The sequence below is a fragment of the Cricetulus griseus genome, assembly GCF_003668045.3.
Source record: "Cricetulus griseus strain 17A/GY chromosome 1 unlocalized genomic scaffold, alternate assembly CriGri-PICRH-1.0 chr1_1, whole genome shotgun sequence".
NCBI classification, from domain to species: Eukaryota; Metazoa; Chordata; class Mammalia; order Rodentia; family Cricetidae; genus Cricetulus; species Cricetulus griseus.
In genome coordinates, this window is record NW_023276807.1 from 157973459 (window position 1) to 157995131 (window position 21673).

General features: G+C 43.1%; 1 protein-coding gene across 2 annotated transcripts; it reads left to right on the forward strand.

Moving 5' to 3' along the window:
- The first annotated feature begins 272 nt into the window (after positions 1–272).
- Positions 273–8876, forward strand: Ccng2 (cyclin G2). Of its 2 annotated transcripts, none has more exons than XM_027388442.2 (8): positions 273–526; positions 1362–1499; positions 2012–2149; positions 3495–3745; positions 3919–3997; positions 4076–4174; positions 5942–6147; positions 7530–8876. In XM_027388442.2, exons 2-8 carry the CDS (start codon positions 1362–1364, stop codon positions 7651–7653), a joined length of 1035 nt encoding a protein of 344 aa, XP_027244243.1. In that variant the 5' UTR covers positions 273–526; the 3' UTR covers positions 7654–8876. The 2 variants fall into 2 exon arrangements, with proteins under 2 accessions (XP_027244243.1, XP_027244242.1); XM_027388441.2 differs by lacking the exon at positions 273–526 and adding an exon at positions 927–1044.
- The last annotated feature ends 12797 nt before the right edge of the window (positions 8877–21673 follow it).

A 21673-nucleotide genomic window follows, 5' to 3' on the forward strand; every position in this document is an offset into this window, starting at 1 on the left:
ACCTTTAAAAGGTGTGATGCGTCAAGAAACGGTCTCCTTCCGCCTTCCAACCGGCTCGCTCATCTTTGCCCCCTTCCGAGTCCATCCTGGAATGAGGCTGAAACCCAGATTCCTCTCTCCACCGCAGAACCTGGCTCGCCAAGGCTAAGGAGGAACAGAGGCAGCTCGAACAGGCTGGGCCCTGGAGGTTGGGAGCAGGGACTCTTTTTCCGGATTCTTTGAGGAGGCGAGAGGATCCCTCCGCGCGGAGTCACGCGCCCCGCCCCTTGGGGGCGTCTCAGACCGAAAACAAAAACAAGGGGTTTGCTAGGCTCGGGAGGCTGCGGCGGAGCCGGGAGGACGCGGCGGTGTCGGGCGGACTCTGCGCCCCGCCGAGGAGCAGGATGCGACCGGGGCTGTGAGGCCGGGCGGCGGCCGCGGAGGTCGGATGCGGGTCCCGGGGCACCGCTGAAGCGGCTGGTCCCCGACCTCGGACACGGGTCCGGACGCCCCCGCCGCGCCGGTTCGCGACGCCGGGGCCCGCACGGTGAGTGGGCCTCCCGGGGCTCTGGATTTCGTGGTTACGGGTCGGGATCGCGGCGCGCTGCGGCGATGGAGTCCCCTGAGAGCGGCCCGGTCCTGCTTCGGGGTCTCCAGCTGCAGCCCAGGGACTGACAAATGCCACGGGGATGTTTTGAGGGATGGGTGGCCACACCGGGGTTGACAGCCCGGGGGCTCCGCACCGTTGCGGAACCGAGGTATTGTGTTCGTGCTCGGCGTAGGCCGACTGGACACCAGCCGCCCTGTCTGAAATTGTGGGCTTGTGGAAGCTGCAGAAGCGGAGGGGACAGCTTGGAGGTGGGCACCGAGAGAGGGGGCTCCCTGGGGCGGGGCTCCCGGGGCGGGGCGGGGCTCCGACTCCTCCTTCCAGTTCTTTGTTCAGTCTCGAGACTCCCCCTCCCTTCGCTCCTATTGTGCAACGCCCCGCCCCAGAGTCCGATCCGGTGGCTTCATTTCTCCGGTCCCCCGCATCCTCTAGGCACAAGTCCCTCTTGTGCTGTTCAGGTGATGAGGACAGTTGGGGACATTACGCTCCTCGGACAGTTTTCCTGGTTGCTCAACACTGCCAGCCAGAAGGCTGGTTTGACCTAGCCCTGGCCAGCGGAGGTGGCCGAGATCCTTGTCACATGCCACGCCTCCTTGGCTTTAGGGGAGGATTCCCCTAGGGCTGGCAGACGTGACCGATCCCCTCACCCGAGTCTGGCTTGCTTGAGCTGGGGTGTCCCTAGCTGGAGGGCTCGTAGCCAACTCTTTCTTCTCTGCTCCCTTACTCCCTCATAACCGTATTACATTATTAACCGGCCGCGGTGTGTTTGCTGCAGATGAAGGATTTGGGGGCCGAGCACTTGGCAGGTGGCGAAGGGGTTCAGCTTCTCGGATTGTTGAACTTCTACCTGGAACAAGAACAGAGATTCCAACCTCGAGAAAAAGGGCTGAGCTTGATGGAGGATACACCAGAGGTAAATTTGAGAGTTGGTATGACTCGGAGAAAGTAACTTTGTTTTCCCCAGTTAAGTCAACCTGAAGGCTATGAAATTAAATCCAAAAATGGCTTTCCTGCACTAAGAAAAACATTAAACTGTGCAAGGTTATGCTTTGGTTCCAAGTGGAAGTTATACCAAGTGTAGTGTAGTCGTTTCTTCAAATGGTGGGGGCTTTCTGGGGAGTATTTATGATAGGATCTTAAATTATTTTGGAAAACAGAAACACCGTCAAGGAACACTCTGTCTGTTCCAAGAGAAACAAATTCTACTGGAACTGTCTGGAATGGGGCAACAAACAGTTGCTAAAGCTCTTCTGTATCAGATAATTTTTAGAGACAGTGAATTATGTCTTCTGTCTGAAATATATAGACAGCTGTAGGTAGCTCATACTCATAAAATGTTGAAAACTAAAGGGAGAGAGTATAGTTTCTGGACCCTTGTATTTATGTCTAAGAGAATAAACTTTGCTTCTTGGTCTTTAATTTCAGAATGATAACACTTTATGTTCAAGATTGAGAAATGCCAAAGTAGAAGATTTAAGAAGTTTAACTAACTTTTTTGGATCTTGCACTGAAACTTTTGTTCTGGCTGTCAACATTTTGGATAGATTCTTGGCTCTTATGAAGGTATTTAATCATTTTTATAAAATCTACAGTTTTTTTTTTTCCCATTGGTATCTTTACTTTTAATTTTGGGGTTTTGAGGCAGGGTTTCTGTGTGTAGCTCTGGCTGTTCTGGAACTAGCTCTGTAGACTACACTGACCTCTGACTCAGAGACCAGTCTGCCTCCGCCTCCCACTCCGAGTACTGGGATTAAAGGTGTGTGCTACTACATCTGACATTGTAGAGTTTTCAATACCAGGTGCCCAATACAGTGTCTAACGCACAGGGCTCATTAATATTTATCAAATGGATGTATTAAAGCATCCTGTCCATAAACTTAGAGTAATCAGAATTACTTTGTATTTCTAGATCTTAAGTAAGGGTCTGTTGTACCTCTTAAATGTGTTCTCTTGAAAGAAATTACCAAAGGAAGACAGTCGTGATTTAAGAACTTAGTGTTTACAGGGAGTTAGGGGAGGTAGAAGGTAACTTGATTAAAATTTACCTTGTTAAAAAAAATGCCATGGTGATAACTATTACAGGCTCACTTATAAAACTGCCCAAACTGACATAAAAGAAACTAGATTTTTTTATTTAAAAAAAGAAAAGTGAAATACTGCTTTAGGGAGGGAGATTTTAATATTTTCATTTTTCATCATGTTTTTCTTGGTGCCTACATGTTTTTTAATACTGAAACATGACAAATGGAGTGTAACGGTATATTAAAGTTGACCCGCTGCCTTCCCTGGAAAGCCTTTCAAATCAGGAAGCCACGGTCTTATTAATAGTCAGCAGCAACTGTCAAAAAAGTGGAAGTTCTCTGGCCAATAGGATCGCTGTCAGCTGCTGGGTCACCTTTTAGGACACTGGAAAGAAAAGGGCTCCCATCTGTCCTTTGCAGCTCTACATATGTCCTCCACACACACAGTTAATGGGATTCTTCTCCTGGTCCAGATTACATTATGTAATGGTAGAGTCTTGTGCAAAGAGAGCAGATGCAGAAGGTTTCCTTTATCCAGAGCAGTAGAATGCTGTGTGGTGTGTGCATGTTTGTGAGTGTGGTCAAATGATTGCTTTGAGGGAAGATGGACTATTCTCAGTTTTACTAAGTCTGAAATACAAAGTATAACTCAGGGCCAGAAAGCAAGCTTTTGAACAAGCTTTGGGATTATTTCTACGTGCATTTAAATTTAATAAATGCTCATAGAGACATTTTTTTTTATTTTAAAGAGAGGTAACGGTGTAAAATGTAAAAACAGTTGCACATAAAGGCAAGTGCATGTAAGAGAAGCAGCATGACATTTGTTCAGGTGTCTGTCTTACTATATCAAAGTGGTGATTGTTGGGGTCCCTTTTCTGTTTTTTTAGGTGAAGCCAAAGCATTTGTCTTGCATTGGAGTCTGTTGTTTTTTGCTGGCAGCTAGAATGGTGGAAGAAGAATGCAACGTCCCACCCACTCATGATGTGATCCGGATCAGTCAGTGTAAATGCACAGCTTCTGACATTGAACGCATGGAGAAGATAATCTCAGAGAAATTGCACTACGAGTTGGAAGCTACTACTGCCTTAAACTTTTTGCACTTATACCACGCAATTGTATTTTGTCATACTTCAGAAAGGTGAGTGGGACTCTGTGAAACATTCCTGTGCCTTGAGTGTAGCTTTCAGTGGGAAATTCGATTGCCCGTAAAACAATGTTACTCCATCTGAACTTGGAGCTTGGGTTTGAGTCCTCAAAATCCAAGTAACTTCTCTGAACGTGTAGTAAATCCTTCTCCCCTGCTTTGTACAGGAAGGAAATACTGAGCCTTGATAAGCTAGAAGCTCAACTGAAAGCTTGCAGCTGCCGGCTTGTCTTTTCAAAAGCAAAAGTGAGTCTTTCTTATTTACATACATCTCACAGTTTCTATTTTGATTTTTCCCTAATGTTTGTTTGTTTGCTTTTGTAGCCATCTGTATTAGCTCTGTGCCTTCTCAATTTGGAAATAGAAACAATAAAATCCGTTGAATTGCTGGAAATTCTCTTGCTTGTTAAAAAACATTTGAAGGTAAATATCTTCAAGCCTTGTTTTCTTGTGGTGTCTTAAATATTTTATATAACACTCTGTGAAATCTCAGCATGTGTTCATTTTTCTTGTATGTCAGGTGTTGTAATTCTCAAAGTACTGCTTTGACTCAGACAGTATCAAGCCCGAAGAAACACTCACTTAGCCCAGCTTCTTTCTGAATGCAGATGTTCCCTATGACTGGATAGCTGTGCCCTATGGCAGGATAGCTGTGCACACCCCCAGTGCTTGCCCTCAGCTGTGTACTATAAAGTACATTGAATACACTAAGGTGATAGACGACTCCCTCCATATATGTATGTATAGGATTAATTCATCTCAGTAGCACTACCAAAACTATCAGCATTTTTTTAAAGCCCCTTAGGTGGGCCGCTCCTGTTTTTGCAGTCATGATAAAAAAAATAAAGCAAAAGCATAGTGCTTTTTCTTACTTCTTAGTTTGTCTTGTTAAAGAAATGTAAATTTTAACATGAAATGATGTTTATTATCAATGTGATTTAGTGTTAGGTAATGGTGAATGAGAAGTACTTTGGGGTTATTAGCAAAGAAACTTGGGCAATCAAAGAGAGATGCTGTGACTAGGAACTCCAGCCTGACTGAAAAGCCATCTTCTACAAGAATGAAGGTTTGGATAGCAAAGGTTTAGGGCTAAGAAATGGGTAGGTTAGGTAAGTTGGGAACACCATTGTAAGGTGAAATGGCTAGGCTGCAGTCACAAACAGGGCTAAATGTATCCAATTCAAAAGGCAGTTTTTTAGAAGCCAAGTGTTTAGATGAGTCAAGGATGACTAAGACTTGGATCTAATATACTAAAGTTTGATCACTTGAGTTCAATACCCAGAATCCACAGTAAGAAAACTGTTTCCACAAAGTTGTACACACGCACAAGTAACAGTAGAACTTCTTTTTTTAAAGATGACAAAGTGTTCTGAGTTTTGGTGGAAAAGCCAATGAAAATCAAAGGAGATTATTGAGGAGATATGTGTAGAGTAGTAAAAGGGACTGGTAGATGCCAGATTACAAAGAGCTAAAGACGAAGCCAGACTCAGTGGAAGTAGAGGCCAAAATGATTTGAAAAATTCGCTTTTAAGTCAGATGTAATGGTGGTGTAATCCCAGCACCTCAAAGACTGAAGCAGGAGATTGTGAGCTGGAAGTAGTTTAGGCTACCTAGTGAATGGGTTTCTTGAGCCAGGTGGGCCTGTTAGAAAGTGAATACAGGTCTCTGTGGTAGATGTGCATGCAGTGTGGATAGTTGTTGGAGGTGTTCACTTTTGTCTGCCGCAGCTCTTTCTTTCTCTGAACCTGAGCATGATTGTGATACCTGAAAGCATCTCCCTGTTTGGTAAACTCACCAAATGGGCATTCTCCAGTTGGAGAGGAACCTCCCTTTCTGAGAATTTCCTCTCTGATAGTACTGACTTTGGTTTGTATCTGATGCCATAATATCCATGTATATTATAAGCAATCCAAACTTGATTTGTTCAAGAAACATTTGTTACAAAAAGGAGATGATTTTTGTAACAAAGATGTTAAATTTTTTTCTTTGGCACTAGTAAACAATGCACTCAGTGCTTTTTTAGCAGGCTTGGTTTTAGGTTCGTGTTTTTTTTAGAACAGGCAAAATCTTTCTTAGCACCCAGGTCATATTCTCTTCAACTGAATCAGAATCCCCAGCACCTGTGATTTCAAGGGGCAGTGAAGGCTGAGAACCATCGTTTATAACAGCTTTATTCATCTTTATACCCAGATCAGCGACACGGAATTCTTTTATTGGAGGGAATTGGTTTCTAAATGCCTAGCAGAGTATTCTTCTCCTGAATGCTGCAAACCTGACCTGAAGAAGCTGGTTTGGATTGTTTCAAGGCGCACAGCGCAAAACCTGCACAACAGCTACTATAGTGTTCCTGAGCTGCCAACCATCCCAGAGGGGGGCTGTTTTGATGGAAGTGAAAGGTAAGCAGGCATCCACAGACTAAATAGAATGATGGGTTTGTGCATAAAAAATAACTATAGGGGCCATCAGGATGTCTCAGCAGGTAAGGCCACTTGCTGACAAGCCGGATTTTAAGTCCCAGAGCCCACAATGGTGGAAGGAGAACCAACTACTACAAGTTATTTTTCTCACCTCTACACATGCTGTATTAGGAACACACAATGCACCCTCTTCCTCCCTCCCTCCCTCTCCCTCCCCTCCCTAAAATAAGTAAATAAATGTAATAAAAAAGTTAAAGAGCTGGGAGTGGAGATGCAACTTAATTGGAAGGGTTTGCCTAGCATGCAGCACTGATTTGGTCTCTAACTGTGTGAACCAGGTGTGGTGGCACATGCCTGTAGTCCCACCACTGAGAGTTGGAGGGCCAGAAATTTGAGATCATTTTTGGCTGTGTATGGAGTTCAAGAATACTGTTTCGTGAGAGACACTGTCTCTTAAAAAGAATTTTTTTAAAATTCCCTGTGGAGAGTTGTAAGAGAAAAATCCCTCTTCACATGGCAGTTGTGGTTTTTCTTTTTTTTTTCAAGCCAGAAAATGAACCAGTACTTTCTTAAAATAGATGCCTTGTAAACCCCCATCTCAGAAAACATTTTTTGTCTTCTCATTCTCCTTACTCTTTGAGACACAGTTCCATTATTAAAACAAAAACAATTGGAACAGTCCTGGGCTTTTCACTGTTAATGGTCCTGAGGGAGGAAGGGGGGAGGGAGTACAGGAGCCTTTGTCATCACCACAGACTCCCTGATACACTTGTTTTGCCAAATGCCACCACTTACTTTTGTTTGTAACATGAACTTTAGTAAATTTGATATTCTCTGCTGTCAGGTAAGGACCAGAAAGTCCAGTTTCATAGTGTGTGTTATTGCTTTGGTATTGGAGAGAACCTATGTCAGGGTAACCGATAGAGGGAAAACCTTTAAACAGACCGTAGTGTCCCCACTGGATTGAAGATACTTAGGATTCTATAGTTACTTCTGCTATAGTTAATGGTACAGGCGTAATAGGTAGAGAATACTAATTGTAGTAGCTTTCTTAGGATGGCGATGGTGCATGCCTTTAATCCCAGCACTTGAGAGCCAAGGGCAAGAGGATCTCTGTGAGTTCAAGGCCAGCCTGGTCTCAAGTACCAGGACAGCCAGGGCTATGTAGAAAGACCCTGTGTATAAATCAGTGAAAACTATTGTGTAGTAAAATAAAATCTAATGACAAGAGACTTGACTTTCAGCTCAACTCAACTGTGTAAATAATGGTTGGCTTTCAAATAACCGCATCAGGCTGTTGTATTTTGCCTGCAGATGTCTGTGTTTCAAGCAATGACACCCTTTTGTCTCTTCCCTTTCAGTGAGGACTCTTGTGAAGACATGAGTTGTGGAGAGGACAGTCTCAGCAGCTCCCCGCCCAGTGATCAAGAGTGCACCTTCTTTTTTGACTTCAAAGTGGCTCAGACACTGTGCTTTCCGTCTTAGAATTCACATGGTCTGTGTCAGGATTTAAAGGAAGTGCACCTGTTTCAAAGCAATAAATGGGGAGTAGGTAGTTCTCTAGTACAGCTCCCATCTAGACAGGAATTACAGACTGGAATACCTACCTTCTATTTATTATTCAGGTCAGGTCTGGCCTGTTTTCATATTTAATCCTAAGCCATCAAATGGGTTAGTGCCTCTTAACAGTACTTTATACATTGGCACTTTATTTTCTTGTTGACTCTATCTGTGGGGAGGAAGGAAGGTGCTGATACCTTTGTTACTTTTCAAGATTTTTTTAAAGATGAGTAGTGTCGCTCATCGTAAACTGTAGAACCTTCAGGTATCTTTATTTAACAGATCGGGAGTGTGCAAGTGCTTCCTTAGCAGGGACAGTAGATAAGCCTTTCATGGTTTGTCTCGGATTTCTTTCTCCCCGTTCTCAGAGTAGACTGTACAGGACTCTTGAGTGTCAAACACCAACCTTGTTTCCTAATGCTAGTATATTGTCTTATACAGATCCTACACATTAAGAGTTATATTGACATGTCTGTGAATTTTAGTTTCTAAATGTCTTGAGATTTCTGCTAAAGCAGAAATTGTCATCAGGCTAGGGCTATTAGTTGCATTCTTAATACCTAAGTATTGTCAAACTGTAGTATTATTTTGTTGTTATCTAAAAGACCCATAATGCATGCACTTGTATGGAACAGAGCAGGAAATGGAATTGATTAGCACTGATTGAGTTCATCTCACTTTCTTGTATTGAAAATCTGCATGATTGCTTTCTAATTGTTTTGTATCTCACATTTCATGATGTATTGTATATGGGTGCCAAGATTTGAATATGAAGTGAAAGACCTCTGGTGTTTCTAGTATTAGTTCAAAGCAATTCTGTGTGGTGATACAGCCATAAGGATGGGGATGTGTACGCTCTGTACACAGAAGATTTTGTACAGAGAATTTTTAACTTTATAAACCTATGTGAAAATGTAAATCTTTAAAAATGTACATAAAATACTGTATTTTTTTACCTTGTGTGTGTGGTAATCTGGTCAGTGCATGTAAATATAATTTATTGTGTATTCTATATTCCCAGACATTGATGACTTACTTTTTACTAGTAAGTCAATACCCATTGAGGTGTTTTCCAAAGTAGATTTTTTTTTGAAGTCAGAATAGGTTGTAATTGAAAATAAAAAAAAAATATTAATGAGTTCTCCTTACATGTAGTCTTTAATTGATCTTAGTTTTTAATTGATTTTTGTTAAAAGCACTTGGTGAATTTCATCACAAAGGCTGAAGTGAAGGTGAGGGCTCCCTCATCAGCCTTTTAACTGCTCATGAGCTGTCCTCTGGGTTGTGGTTCCTCATCATTTTGGCCCTAAGTTTTGGAACTACCAAAAAGGAACTTGTCACCTGAAAATTGACCTATCTCTGGGGTGAATTCATATTAAACTTCCTGAGATGCCACACTAGTCCACATGTCTATTTCTTCTCTATGAAAGGCAATGCGATGGTATCAAGTAGGCCAGGCTGGTACACTGCACACTCTGGAATGTTGCTGGGTGAATAAGCATGGTGTATTTGGTAACAGAGTCCCACTAGTTTCTTAGCGTCTTACAAAATGTATCTCTCAGCTTTTTTTTTTTCTTTTTTGAGATGATAGGATATCTCTATTTAGTCCTGGCTGTCTACATAACTCGTTATGTAGACTGGGATGGTCTTGAACTCCCAGAGAGCTGCCTGCCTCTGCCTCCCAAGTGCTGGAGTTAAAGGCGTGCATCACCATACCTGGCGTCTCAAAAAAAAAATTTTTTTTTTTTTGGTTTTGAACTTTTTTGTTTTTGTTTTTCTTGGTTGTGAACTTTTGTTCTTTTTTAAATTTAAATTAGAAACAAACTTCTTTTACATGTCAATCTCAGTTCTTTCTCCATCCCCTCTTCCCCTGCCCTCCACCAACCCCCTATCCCAATCCCTTTCTGCTCCCCAGGGAGGATGAGACCTTCTATGGGGGGTCTTCAAGGTGTGTCATATCATTTGGAGCAGGGCCTAAACCCTCCCCCTTGTGTCTAGGCTGAGAGAGTATCCCTCTATGTGGAAAGGGCTCCCAAAGTTCATTTGTGTACTAGGGGTAAATACTGATCCACCACCAGTGGCGCCATAGATTGTCCAGACCTCCAAACTGACTTCCTCCTTCAGGGGATCTGGAGCCGTACTATGCTGGTTTCCCAGCTATCAGTCTGGGGTCCATGAGCTCCCCCTTGTTCAGGTCAGCTGTTTCTGTGGGTTTCTCCATCCTGGTCTTGACCCCTTTGCTCATCACTCCTCCCTCTGCTGCTGGATTCCAGAGTTCAGCTCCTTGTTTAGTTGTGGGTGTCTGCATCTGCTTCCATCTTAAAAATATTTTTTTTGTATAGGTTTCCCATTCTAGTTGAATTTTGTAGACTTGTTTTCTAGTTGCTTGGCAAATCATACTTACTGCATAATTTTTTATGTGCTGTCTCTGCCCTGGAGGTAACGGGCAAGACTTCTGTTTTAGGGTTTCTATTGTGAAGAGACATTATGACCATAGCAACTCTTACAAAGAAAAACATTTAACTGAGGCTGGCTTCCAGTTCAGAGACTGAGTCCATTATTCATGGTGGGAAGCATGGCTGCACACAGGCAGACATGGTGCTAGAGAAGGAGCCAAGAGTACAACATATGGGTTGGCAAGCAGCAGAAAGAGTGACACACTGGGCCTGGCTTTAGCATCTGAGACCTCATAGTCTAACCCCAGTGATACTTACTCCTACAAAGCACATCTACTCAAATAAGGTCATACCTCCTAATAGGTCACTCCCTGGTGACCAGGCATTCAAATCTATGAGTCAACGGGGGGGGGGGGGGCTTTTCTCAAACCACCACCTACCAGTGAAAATCTCTAGGACCCTAAATAGCTTTGGCAAACTACAGTATGTTCTGCTTCAGATTTTCATGGTTGTAATGTAAAGGTCATTTGTGGCCTTCCCAATCTCGGGATCCTCTTCAGCCCCTCAGATTGCATTGCTTTTCTTACTAGGTCTTCTCGCTGGGTGAATGGTTCCATCTCTTCTACTTCTAGTTTTGATATATTTAACCTAGATCTCTTCATTGAGCTCCCAAGTTGTTATTCACCCTGCCCATTCTACTGGGAAGTTTCTGATTACTCTTAAACCTGTTCTTCTTGTATGTCTATCTCACTGAATCAGAATTCTACCCATACAAGGTGAAAAGTTGGCTGATGTCTTTGTCTCCTGCTTGTATTCTGGAGAGTCACTAGCTTCATTTAGAGGATGTCATTTATATCGTTTACATCTCCTGACTGGCTCTCTTTTTCTGCTACTGTTTGGTGTGGATGGGCCCCTCCCCTTCTATCAGGATGGTTACTACACTATCCTCAATATCTTTTATTCCATTTTTGATTGGTTCTGGCCCGTACTTGCTGTCTATTTAACCTTTTAAGACATTGAAATAAGACTGTCTTAAAAAACTGTTCAAAAGGTCCCTCTCAATAAGGGGGAAACCTATGTCATCATATGTAGGTCTCAAGTTCTGAACCTGTTGCTGGCCTTTTTTTCCTTGTCATTTCCTGAAGGGGAAAACATGTTAAAGCTGGCGAGCAGGCAGCTATGTGGAAGATGGGATGGAGCTTTGTGTGTGTGTGTGTGTGTGTGTGTGTGTGTGTGTGTGTGTGTGTGTGTGTGTGATTCTTTGGGGACTCACAAGCTTGGTGTCATTTAATCAGTTGCCTTTCTCAAGGCAGTGATGAGTAATACTGAAACTCAAGCATCATCCACACATTATCACAACGTTGGGGAATAGGTTACTGTTTTGACCTCATTGTTGATCCACCCCTTTGAGCTGACAAAAGATTTCTGTGGTCTATGGGGTAAGTTGGGTATGCTTTTCTGTTGTGCTTGGTGAGGTGTGCCAGGGCCCTGGGTCTCCACCCATCTGACCCTACTTCCAACTCCTGTTCCAGGATGTGACATTACATAAATACTATGTTTTAATACACCCTCCAGAGTTAACATTGAAATTAATTATAGAGATGTTGGCTGCATACTTCTCATGGCAACTTAAACCATTTTCTTAGTCTAGGATCTTTTTTCCTTCAACTCATGTCATTTAAACACTAGATTGCAGGATGGTGTTTCTCCTTACATCCTCTCTCTCCCACCACACACATGAGCTATCACTTGATATAGGCAGTCCACTTCAATTTTTATATAGATTAAGACATTCATTTTTTCCTTTTTTTTTTTTTTTTTTTTTTTTGAGATGCCAGGATTGGCTGGGTGTTGGTGGCGAACGCCTTTAATCCCAGCAGGCAGATCTCTGTGAGTTTGAGGCCAGCCTGTTCTCCAGAGCAAGTGCCAGGATAGGCTCCAAAGCTACACAGAGAAATCCTGTCTCAAAAAACCGAAAGAAAGAAAGAAAGAAAGAAAGAAAGAAAGAAAGAAAGAAAGAAAGAAAGAAAGAGAGGAAGGAAGGAAGGAAGGAAGGAAGGAAGGAAGGAAGGAAGGAAGGAAAAAGAAATGCCAAGATTGAATCCAAGATCTTGTATAGCCAAGCACTTTATCCTGGAGTCCCTGTTGGTCTCTTTGGAATGCAGTTTCCTGTAAGTACCAGGAATATCCAACAACTTACTGTCTGTGCTTAGTCAGTTTGGATTGGGAGAGAGTCTCCCAGAGTAGCAGTCAGGGAGTCTAACACCCCCTAGCATACATGATGCTCTTTCTATCAACAAATGGATCCTGTTTCCTTTGAATTTTAGCTACTCTTGTGGTTGGCTTGCCTGCCTACTTTAAAGTACAGTGGGAGAACTTAGTGTATGTGCAAGCCTAGGCTTTAAGAAAACTGGTAGCTACTCTTTGTCCTCCAGTCCTCTGCTTTGCCAGAAGGAGCTTGCACTGAGCCTGAAAGACAAGAGACCATGTAGAGAGCAGGTTCTTAGTATGAGACCATCTTGGTGCTTTTGGGGGCTTCCCGATGAGTTCCCTAGATCCTTACCTGCAGATCTCAAAGGAAACCCCGCAACTGGCCCCCACGTACCCACAGACTCATGAGAAATAAGTCATCATTTTAAGCCACTAGACTTTGGGATGGTTTGTTATATGGAAATAAATAACTGAAATGGAATACTTATGGCCAAATGATGATTTTATGAACATACAAGTTTTCATTCTCAAAATGGATTATATCATTGGTGTTTTATATAAGGCAGGATGAACTGTGAAGCACAAACACTGATTATCTCCTCTTGGTGAACCCTTCACAGATTCTGTTTCTTAGCATCCAGTTCAAGCTCCTTTTGTGATATAACCCTCCCTGCCTCACAACACCCCATGGTTCTGCTCCTTTCTCAGCCTCACTTTTGGTGGTCAGAAAGGTGAGCTTTTCCGACTACAGCACTTTGGCTCCTTCCTTTCATCGTGCTTTGACTCTCTTCAGTGGCTACACACACACACACACACACACACACACACACACACACACACACATCTGTCTGAAACACCTTGTCACCTCTACTGTATAACTCCCACTTACTCCCACTTAGTCTCTCTGTGTGTCTCTGTGTCTCTGTCTCTGTCTCTCTCTCTCTCTTTGTTCCTTTCTCTTTGGTTTTTCGAGACAGGGTTTCTCTGTGTAGCTTTGGTGCCTATCCTGGCACTTGTTCTGGAGACCAGGCTGGCCTCACAGAGATTCTCCTGCCTCTGTCTCCCGAGTGCTAGGATTAAAGGCGTGTGTCACCACTGCCGGGATACCCACTTAGTCTCTTAAAGAGTCCCTTTCTTCATTCACTTGTTCACTCACTCACTGGATGGATATCAGAACATTTCTCGTGTGCCAAGACCAAATGAAGTGCTTGCTATGTGACACCAAACTCAAGCCACAGCATCCCCATCCTTAGGGAACTTAGGGGCAAAATGGAACAACTTGCAACAGATCCTGTAGTTTTTTAGAAGCTTCTGATGATGCTTCCTTTCAGGAAATTTCTCCAGAACTTTCTGACTCTCTGCTCCTTACGAGTGCAGTGTGTTGTTTTTAATAAAACTTAGTATTTTTCTTCTCCCAACAGTTTTCTGCCTCCTTGCCTACTTTCCTCACTGTCTGTCCCCTGGAGGGAGAGGTTGCTGGTGTCTTGTCTTTGCTTAATGCCCAACACTAGGTACAATATCTGGCTCACACTCTCTCCAGCCACTGTGTTGCTGTAGTACAGGTACCAAGTGACTCTACTGACCACTTATGGCATGCCAGACACCAACATGGCTTATATATTCCATGTCCCGATGCTATTTGACAAATCTTGGTATAATACTTGGCAAGTTAGAGAAATTAGGTACATTGACATAGATGTAGTAAGTGGCAGGGTTAGAATCCAAACCCATCCACCTGCCAGACACTGAGCTCTTAACCTCAGTGCTCAACAGCTACCCCGAAGCAGATACTATTCAAACTTAGCAACTCAGCAGAAATTCACATGAAGACCAGTCTATTAGAAATATCAGTGATACCAAAATTACACTATTCTCCCATTCAGTTTTTAAGTGCTCTCACCCATTTAAAGGAAAAGTGGTTAGGATTTAGAGTGAGGTGTTGTTACTCAGGAACACGGTGAGAAATGGAGCGGAACCAGGGCATTTATGTGTTGGTGCTGGGGTTGAATGCAGCGCTCTACACATGCCGAGCATTCGCACCGTCACTGAGCTCAACCCCAGCCCCAAAGCTAGGAATCTTAATTTGACCCCAGACCTTTTGGTACTCAGGCCTAAGAACCTTTCCAGACACACATACCCATACAGCTCTTACATTGCATCTATAGTTGATGCTTTATTATTATTTCCTGTTCCAAGGTCTAGAGCCATTCAGGGTTAACTAGAGTAGAACTCTGTAAGATGAGTGTCTTGTAAGGGCTTGCTTGCTCTTTACCTATATTGCTATTATCCAACATAGCAATTACCTCTGAAGCGTGTTCAGTAATTTCACAGGTATAGGTTTATTCTTTTGCCTAAACTGGGAAAAAAATTTTGAGAAGTGATAATATATTCTGTTTCCTTTTTCTCCTTCAACATGCCTAGCATAATATCTGAGAAAAATATTTTCCTGTGTTGATAATTGTGCCTGGTCATGTCTTTGCCATTCTTGGTTCCAGCAATTCATAGTTGGCAAAGGTAGACTTTTATGCATGTAAGAACAAATTTGAATTCACATGGGAGATCTCAGCCCACTGCCCTGGATACTGCCCTGCACTGTATCAAAGGTGAGATGAAGACCAGCAGGTGCTAGACTCTGGCAGCTAGAGTGAAGGGTTGTTAAACATTGTGTTAGGTAAAGTGTTGGTGCCTCAGTTTCCTCTATGAGTAAGAAAGCTCTAATAATAGTAGCAACTGTCAAGGGGGACAGGGAAAGAGGCACAGCCTGCAGCATCCTAAGGAGTTCCCCCAACCTGTTAGGGACTTTGGCTCAAGCCAAACTGAGGTTTGTGACAGGAGTGCAAAAAAATAATTTCACAAGTTGGCAGTAAGAAGCCCAGTTGGAGTTTAACAAAGGGATTTTAATATATATAGACTTTACCATGAGAAAGAGAGGTACTCAGAAGAAAAATGAGATATACCCCAAATCATGGGTTTCTCAGAAGAGCTTTCAGTGTGTCGAAAGACATTTTAAACATAAATATTAAGCATGGGTGTTGGGAGTTGACGGTGGCTGTTAAGAATGAGATGGGGCTGGAGAGATGGCTCAGCAGTTAAGATCACTGGCGGCTGCTGTTGCAGGGGTTCAGACCCAGCACAACATGGTGGCTCACAATCATCCATAACTCTAGTTCCAGGGGACGAAATGCTCCCATCTGACTTCTGTGGGCATTGCACACATGTGGTGCACAAACATACAGGCAAAACACACTCACAAAATAAATCTGGAAAAAGAATGTGGGGGAAAAAAGAACGAGAGATGCTAGAGAAGGTGTAAGGCATCCTTGTGTCGGTGTGGGTTTCTCGAGGGAAAGTTTCAGTTCACTGTCTTTACAAAATAGTCCCATGTAGGACTGGCTTTTGAAGGTATTGTCTTCCATCTTGGAGAACCTAAATGAGAGGAGATGGAAGGGCGGCTCTTAAGGGGCATCTTACAAGATTTACCATGGATAAGATCACAGGGATACAGAAATATAAGATGTCTTTAAACAAAGTTAGTAGTCTTAGGTTTTGAAATTCCCAGAAAATGTAAGGAGTAGAATGGAGGGAGGGAAATTGGCCCAATGTTATACATCGGTCTGATAATATATCTAGATAATATAATTAGAAAAAACAGATAAGCCTAATGCCTAAAATGCCACTTCTCGGAGATAACTGCTGTCAACTGGATTGCTTCGCTTCCCTTTTAGTGTATGTGTGTGTGGACATGCCACAGCATGCCTGTGGAGACGAGATAACGACATTTAGGAGTCAATTCTCTCCTTCCACCACATAGGTTCTGGGGACTGTTCTCAGGTGGTCCGGCTTGCACAACAATCAAATTTATCCTCTGGGCCATCTTGCCAGTTCTCATTTTAGTCTGTGTGAATGTATGAACGTTGGAATCATCTGTACTTAAGTGGGGTCCTACTCTGTATATATATTCTAATTTTACTGTTCATATCTATCAGGTCAGTACTCACTATGCAGCTTTATGTTTAATGGCTACAGCATGTTTTCTCATCTACTTATGCTGACCATTATTTGACTGACCCATTCAGTCTTTAATACAACAGTAGGAAATATCCTTGTAAATGTATTTCTGCTTGCTTGTGGAATCATGTCCTTAGGATATAGTTCTAGAAGTGAAAACCTTGGGCATCTGAGAACACACATTCAAAATGAATGTGTTTTTGGCTGGCTCTCCTGGAAGCAATACAAATCCCCACCCATATTGATAGTGCAAGTCAGTGAGTTTCCTTACTTCCATGCCAGAGAGTTTTGATGGGGATAGGGGAGTACTCCAAAAAGCAAATGAGCTCATTAGGTTCCTAAAGGGCCCAGAGGAAGATGTCACTGAAAGGGATGAGAGAGAAGAAACACAGGTCCCCAAAGGCTAGGTTCAAAAAGCAATCTATGACTGCTTTCCATTTAGTTCCAAGTTCCAGCTTGCCCAGTGTTGGGCAACACCCATCCTAAGCCACCAGAACACCCAGACTCCTTTGTGGGATGTAGCAGGCAAGCAGCTGGAACCAGCAGCTGCCCTTGGGCCTGGGCAGGACAAAACCTTTCAGTTCAGCATTGGAAAAAGGCCTACCTACAGCTATGCCTGCCCAGCCTGAGCGCTTGTCCTGTCTTGTACATTAGAGGAGCAAGGCTAACTGTAGAAAAGGAGATCAAAGGCTAGCCAAGCTGCCAGCTCTCAGAAGTGGAGCTGTGCCTGAACTTGGGGCCTGGCTCCAGCCGCAGATACTCATCTTGGTTGCTTGAGGGAAACAGTTCATGGCATTTACAGGTGGGGCATGAGGAAAAGGGAAGGAGAGGATGACGGGGCATTTTACCTGCCCTCACATCCACGTTATACCAGCTGCCACAATTCTTCCCTTTCTCTTTTTACTTTTTAAATAATTGTTTTTAATTGAAAAGGTTTGAGTATAGAGTGTTTATAAGGGAAAACCTTAAAACACTGTCCTAAATCTTACCCATGCATCTGTTCAGATGCACAAATGCCTTTGTGGAATCTGCCAGCTGTTTTCTCCAGGGTATGTGCTCTCTGCCAGCAGCTTATACAAGCACATTGGTACAGCTGTGTAACAGCTGTTGCCTGGACTTGGGGCAGAATCCCTGTTTGGGCATCAGTGACATGGCTCCTTTATGTTGTTCCCAACCCTCTGTGCCTTAGAAACAAGCAAGCCTGCTGGACACACAAGAGAAGCAGAGAGAACTGGGCATTTGCTCGATGCTAGCTTATCTTCTCTTGATGCTGTTAGAACAACACTTGAGGAGATGATCGTGAGGGAAGTTCAACCTATCCATTCATTTTCTTTGTTTTAGAACACATGATGCCAGGTTTGCTGTCTGTGCTCCAAGAACAAATAGCCGGCTACACCTGTGTGCTCAATAGGGGCTTGCTATTTTATCAATTTGAAGAAACTAGAGAAGGCCCTGAAACTTCAGATGTTTTCTTAAAGTCCTGGGGGCCTCTGTATAATCATTCTTGAACCTCCTTTGCCATCCTGGAAGCGTTCTAGTACTCAGTGCAGGGAATTCAGCAGCATTGTGTCCCAGAGGCACGTCTTGTACACATGGAGCATCTCTATGCAGAAGGTCTGAAACCTGAAACATACCACGGTATGAAAACTTGAAGTGCCAACATGATTGTACAAGCGGAACACTTCATGTAATGAAATATATATATATATATATATATATATAATATATATATATATCCTATGGAGGTTAAACAAAGCTCATGTTTGGACTTGGAGACCATCTCCAAGGTATCTGATCATGTATAGGATAATATCAAAGAGCCCACCCCCACCCCACCAAAACAAAAACAAAAACAACCTAAGACCAAAACACTTGTGATTCCCCAGCGTTTTTGGACAATGACTCCTTCTATGGCATATTTATAGAACTGAAATTTTAAAGCCATTCAAAATCTCTATGTAAATCATTTTTAAGTACGAATCATAGACAACCAAAGACATGAATACCAGTTTTCTTCTTTTGCCAATTGAAAATTGCACAGACAGGGAAACAACATGGGTTGACCAGGCAGATCCAGGGTGCAGCAGCCATCAGAATCAGCCCTAGTGAGTAGCAGGGGGGGTCTTGCAACCTAGTCCCCGGTCTGTTTTACCTAAAAAGCTACTTCCCAGTTCTGGAGTTGATTTTAACTTTTATAAAATAAAGGCTTGGGATAATGACTATCTGAGGTTCATTGTTGCCTTGACATTCCCATTCCAAAACCCAGAGAATAAAACTTTCTAAAGCACTGCTCCGTGGTGGTGCACGCCTTTGGTCCCAGCACTCGGGAGCCAGATGCAGGTAGATCTTTATGAGTTCAAGACCAGGCTGGTCTACAAAGTGAGTAGTTCCAGGATAGCCAAGCTACCCAGAGAAATCCTGTCTCGAAAAACAAAACAAAACAAAAAAAAACCCAAAACCTTCCAAAGCACCTGAGACTTGCTTGCCTCCTGGGAAAAGGTTTCTTAAATGCCAGACTAGAGGACTGTCATTATTTCCAGTTGCAATCTTCTTCTAAAGATTATATCCAGTCTGTGATGTAATTAAGTTTGTCTTGCTAATTTTTACTTTAGAAGAGGAGAGCTGATAAATGATTAGTAACTGTGGTGGGAAATGGGATGGCAAGCACGGGTAAATAGGAAGAAGCACCTTCAGCACAATCATTTAGAAACTGATAGGAAGATAGTAAAGACTTAACACAGTGTGAATATGCCACAAAGTGTGCCTGGTACGTATAATCACTGTTTGGGCAGCTCCATGATTTTCAAGCTCTGCTTGGAGTCACTGTCTCAGGAGGCAGTTATCAGCAGAGGGGATCTGAGGGTGGCACCAAACCATGACAAACAGCACAGATTAACAGACTGGACTCATGCACATATTTAACATCTAGTGCATGAGAGAGAGGCCATGCTGGTCTGCATATTCCTGACTGTGCTTCAGTTTAACATCTACAGGCTGCAGGAAGGGTCTGATAAAATGAGCCACTTTTCTTTAGTTTAAAACTCAGTGCTTATGAGTTTTGATTTGTTTTGAATAAAAACAGCTTCTGTAATAGCCTTGTTCATTGTGGGATGCACGATACCCATGAGACTGTCAATCACAGAGTAGACGATGGAAAATGAAGAGGAAGTGAACAAATAGGCAAACAAAGCAACTCCACAGTTCTGCAGAGGGCATCGTGTCCCAGAATGGATGCTGTGTGTAAGGCCTTAACTCTGAGAATTGAAACTGTAAAGCCAACATACAACAGTAGGATCAGGTATATGGAGATGTCTCCTTCAAGAAGCACAAAACAACTAAACAAAAGAAAACACAATGTCTTCTAAGCCTCCCTGCAGAAAAAAGCAAACACTGCCCACAACATAACTTATGGAATCAGCATGGTGAAGGTCACACGGACCAGCAGAATGGAAAGGAATGATTTGAACTGAAACAGAAAAATAAGAGTCAGAGAACCTCAGACCAGCTTGGCCAGTGTTCACCAGAGAAGGGAGACTGGACCATGGATGCAGGCTCTGAAATGGGGGGGGGGGAGCAGCCAGGTTGGAAACATCCTCATAGTGCAAAGGGATTAGTCAAAGAGGTCTGAGACTATTCTCTTAGCTTCTTCTTATCCCACACTGTCAGCACAAAGGTTCCTTGTTTCCATGGATACTGAGTTATAGGGAGCAAAGGCACTGGTGTCTGCTATCAGTCCAGCTCTTCTGAGAAGGGGATGCTGACATGTAATTAGAAGGACAAGAGGTCCATGGGTGTGCAGCGGCCATGAGAGACAGAGAGGGAGGAAATGGGAATGCTCAAGGAAGTCGTCATACTAGCTGCAGCTCTGACACCTGTAAGAGGAGAAAGAAGTATGCAGGGTTGGGCGGAGAGAGTTCCAGTCTATGCCTGTGCAGGTGTCTTTGAGATCTGAAAAGAAGCTTGCCTTGCAGAGGGGCCTCATATGAGCTTGCATGGCCTTGCTCTGTTGTTCCCAGTTACACAGTATTTTCTGGAACACCTAGGAGGTACACAGCATGGCTGGAAGGTGCTGCAGGCAGAGTTTTTTTTTTTTTTTTTTTAAGCTAACCCTACTCTTCATCCTCAACAGGAGATCAGTGTTGTCTGCCTCCTTAGGTGCCATGCTACCCGAAGCCATTGCCAAGTTTTTTAATTCCATAGGATAGTGGCCGGAAGCTTCCCAGCTTCCCTAAAAATGGAACAATCACAAGGCCCATGTCTTAGAGTTTCTATTGCTGTGAAGAGACATCATGACCACAGCAACTCTTATAAAGAAAAACATTTAATGGAGGTGGCAGCTTATAGTTCAGAAGTTCCATCCATTATCATCATGATGGGGAACACGGCTGCATGAAGGCATAGGTGCTGGAGCTGAGAATGGTACATCTTGATAGGCAGGCAGCAGGAAGTTGACTGACTGTCACATTGAGGGAAGCTTGAGCCATAGAGACCTCAAAGCCCACCCCCACAGTAACACTTTTCCTCCAACAAGACCACACTTCCTAATAGTGCCATTCTCTTTGGGGACCATTTTCTTTCAAACCACTACTACCCAGCTCTGGCTGGGTAGAGCTTATGAGAAGTCAGCTGAATGAAAAGCAAAACCTTAGAAAAGGAAGTGAGCATGTTCTCATTCCCTTCCCCACACCTGGGAATTTCCCTTCTGACTTTGAATGCAGTCCTGGTGTCTTAGAATGGCAGCCACTTTGTGCTTTAGAGGCCATAGATCAATATGTTAAAGGATGTAATTCCTTGGTGATGTTGATGCAACTACTTTTTCTCCTTGGTAAGTACTTAGGAAAGAACACTTCTGGTTTAATACTTTCCCCCATCTGGTTTAATACTTTCTAGCTGGTTCTGCGTGTCCCCATGCCATACACCTTAGTATACTTCAGTAAGTTGTTGTTCTCCTTTACATCTCAACTTCTTTGTGAAGTCAATGTTTACTCAGGGTACCAAGAAAGCAGATTTAAGGCCTGAGAAGCTAAACACTAGCCCTGGAAAAGAGTGACCATTTGTGAATAAACCATAAACCTGTGTTTTTCCCATCTGAGCTAAAAGTCCTGTCTCAAAAAACCAACCAACCAACCAACAAACAAACAACCCACCCCCGAAAAAAGTTTTTGCATTTACTTAAGCTTCAGGCAAAGTTAAGGTTATGTGTCCTAGTTGGTAGAAATTTTTAAATGTCAATAGCCTGTAATCTTTTTTTTTCTTCAATAAAATAATGAAGTTGGGTGTTTATTTCTCAGGTAAGTCTTTTCTGATTAATATAGTCTATGGAGACAGTA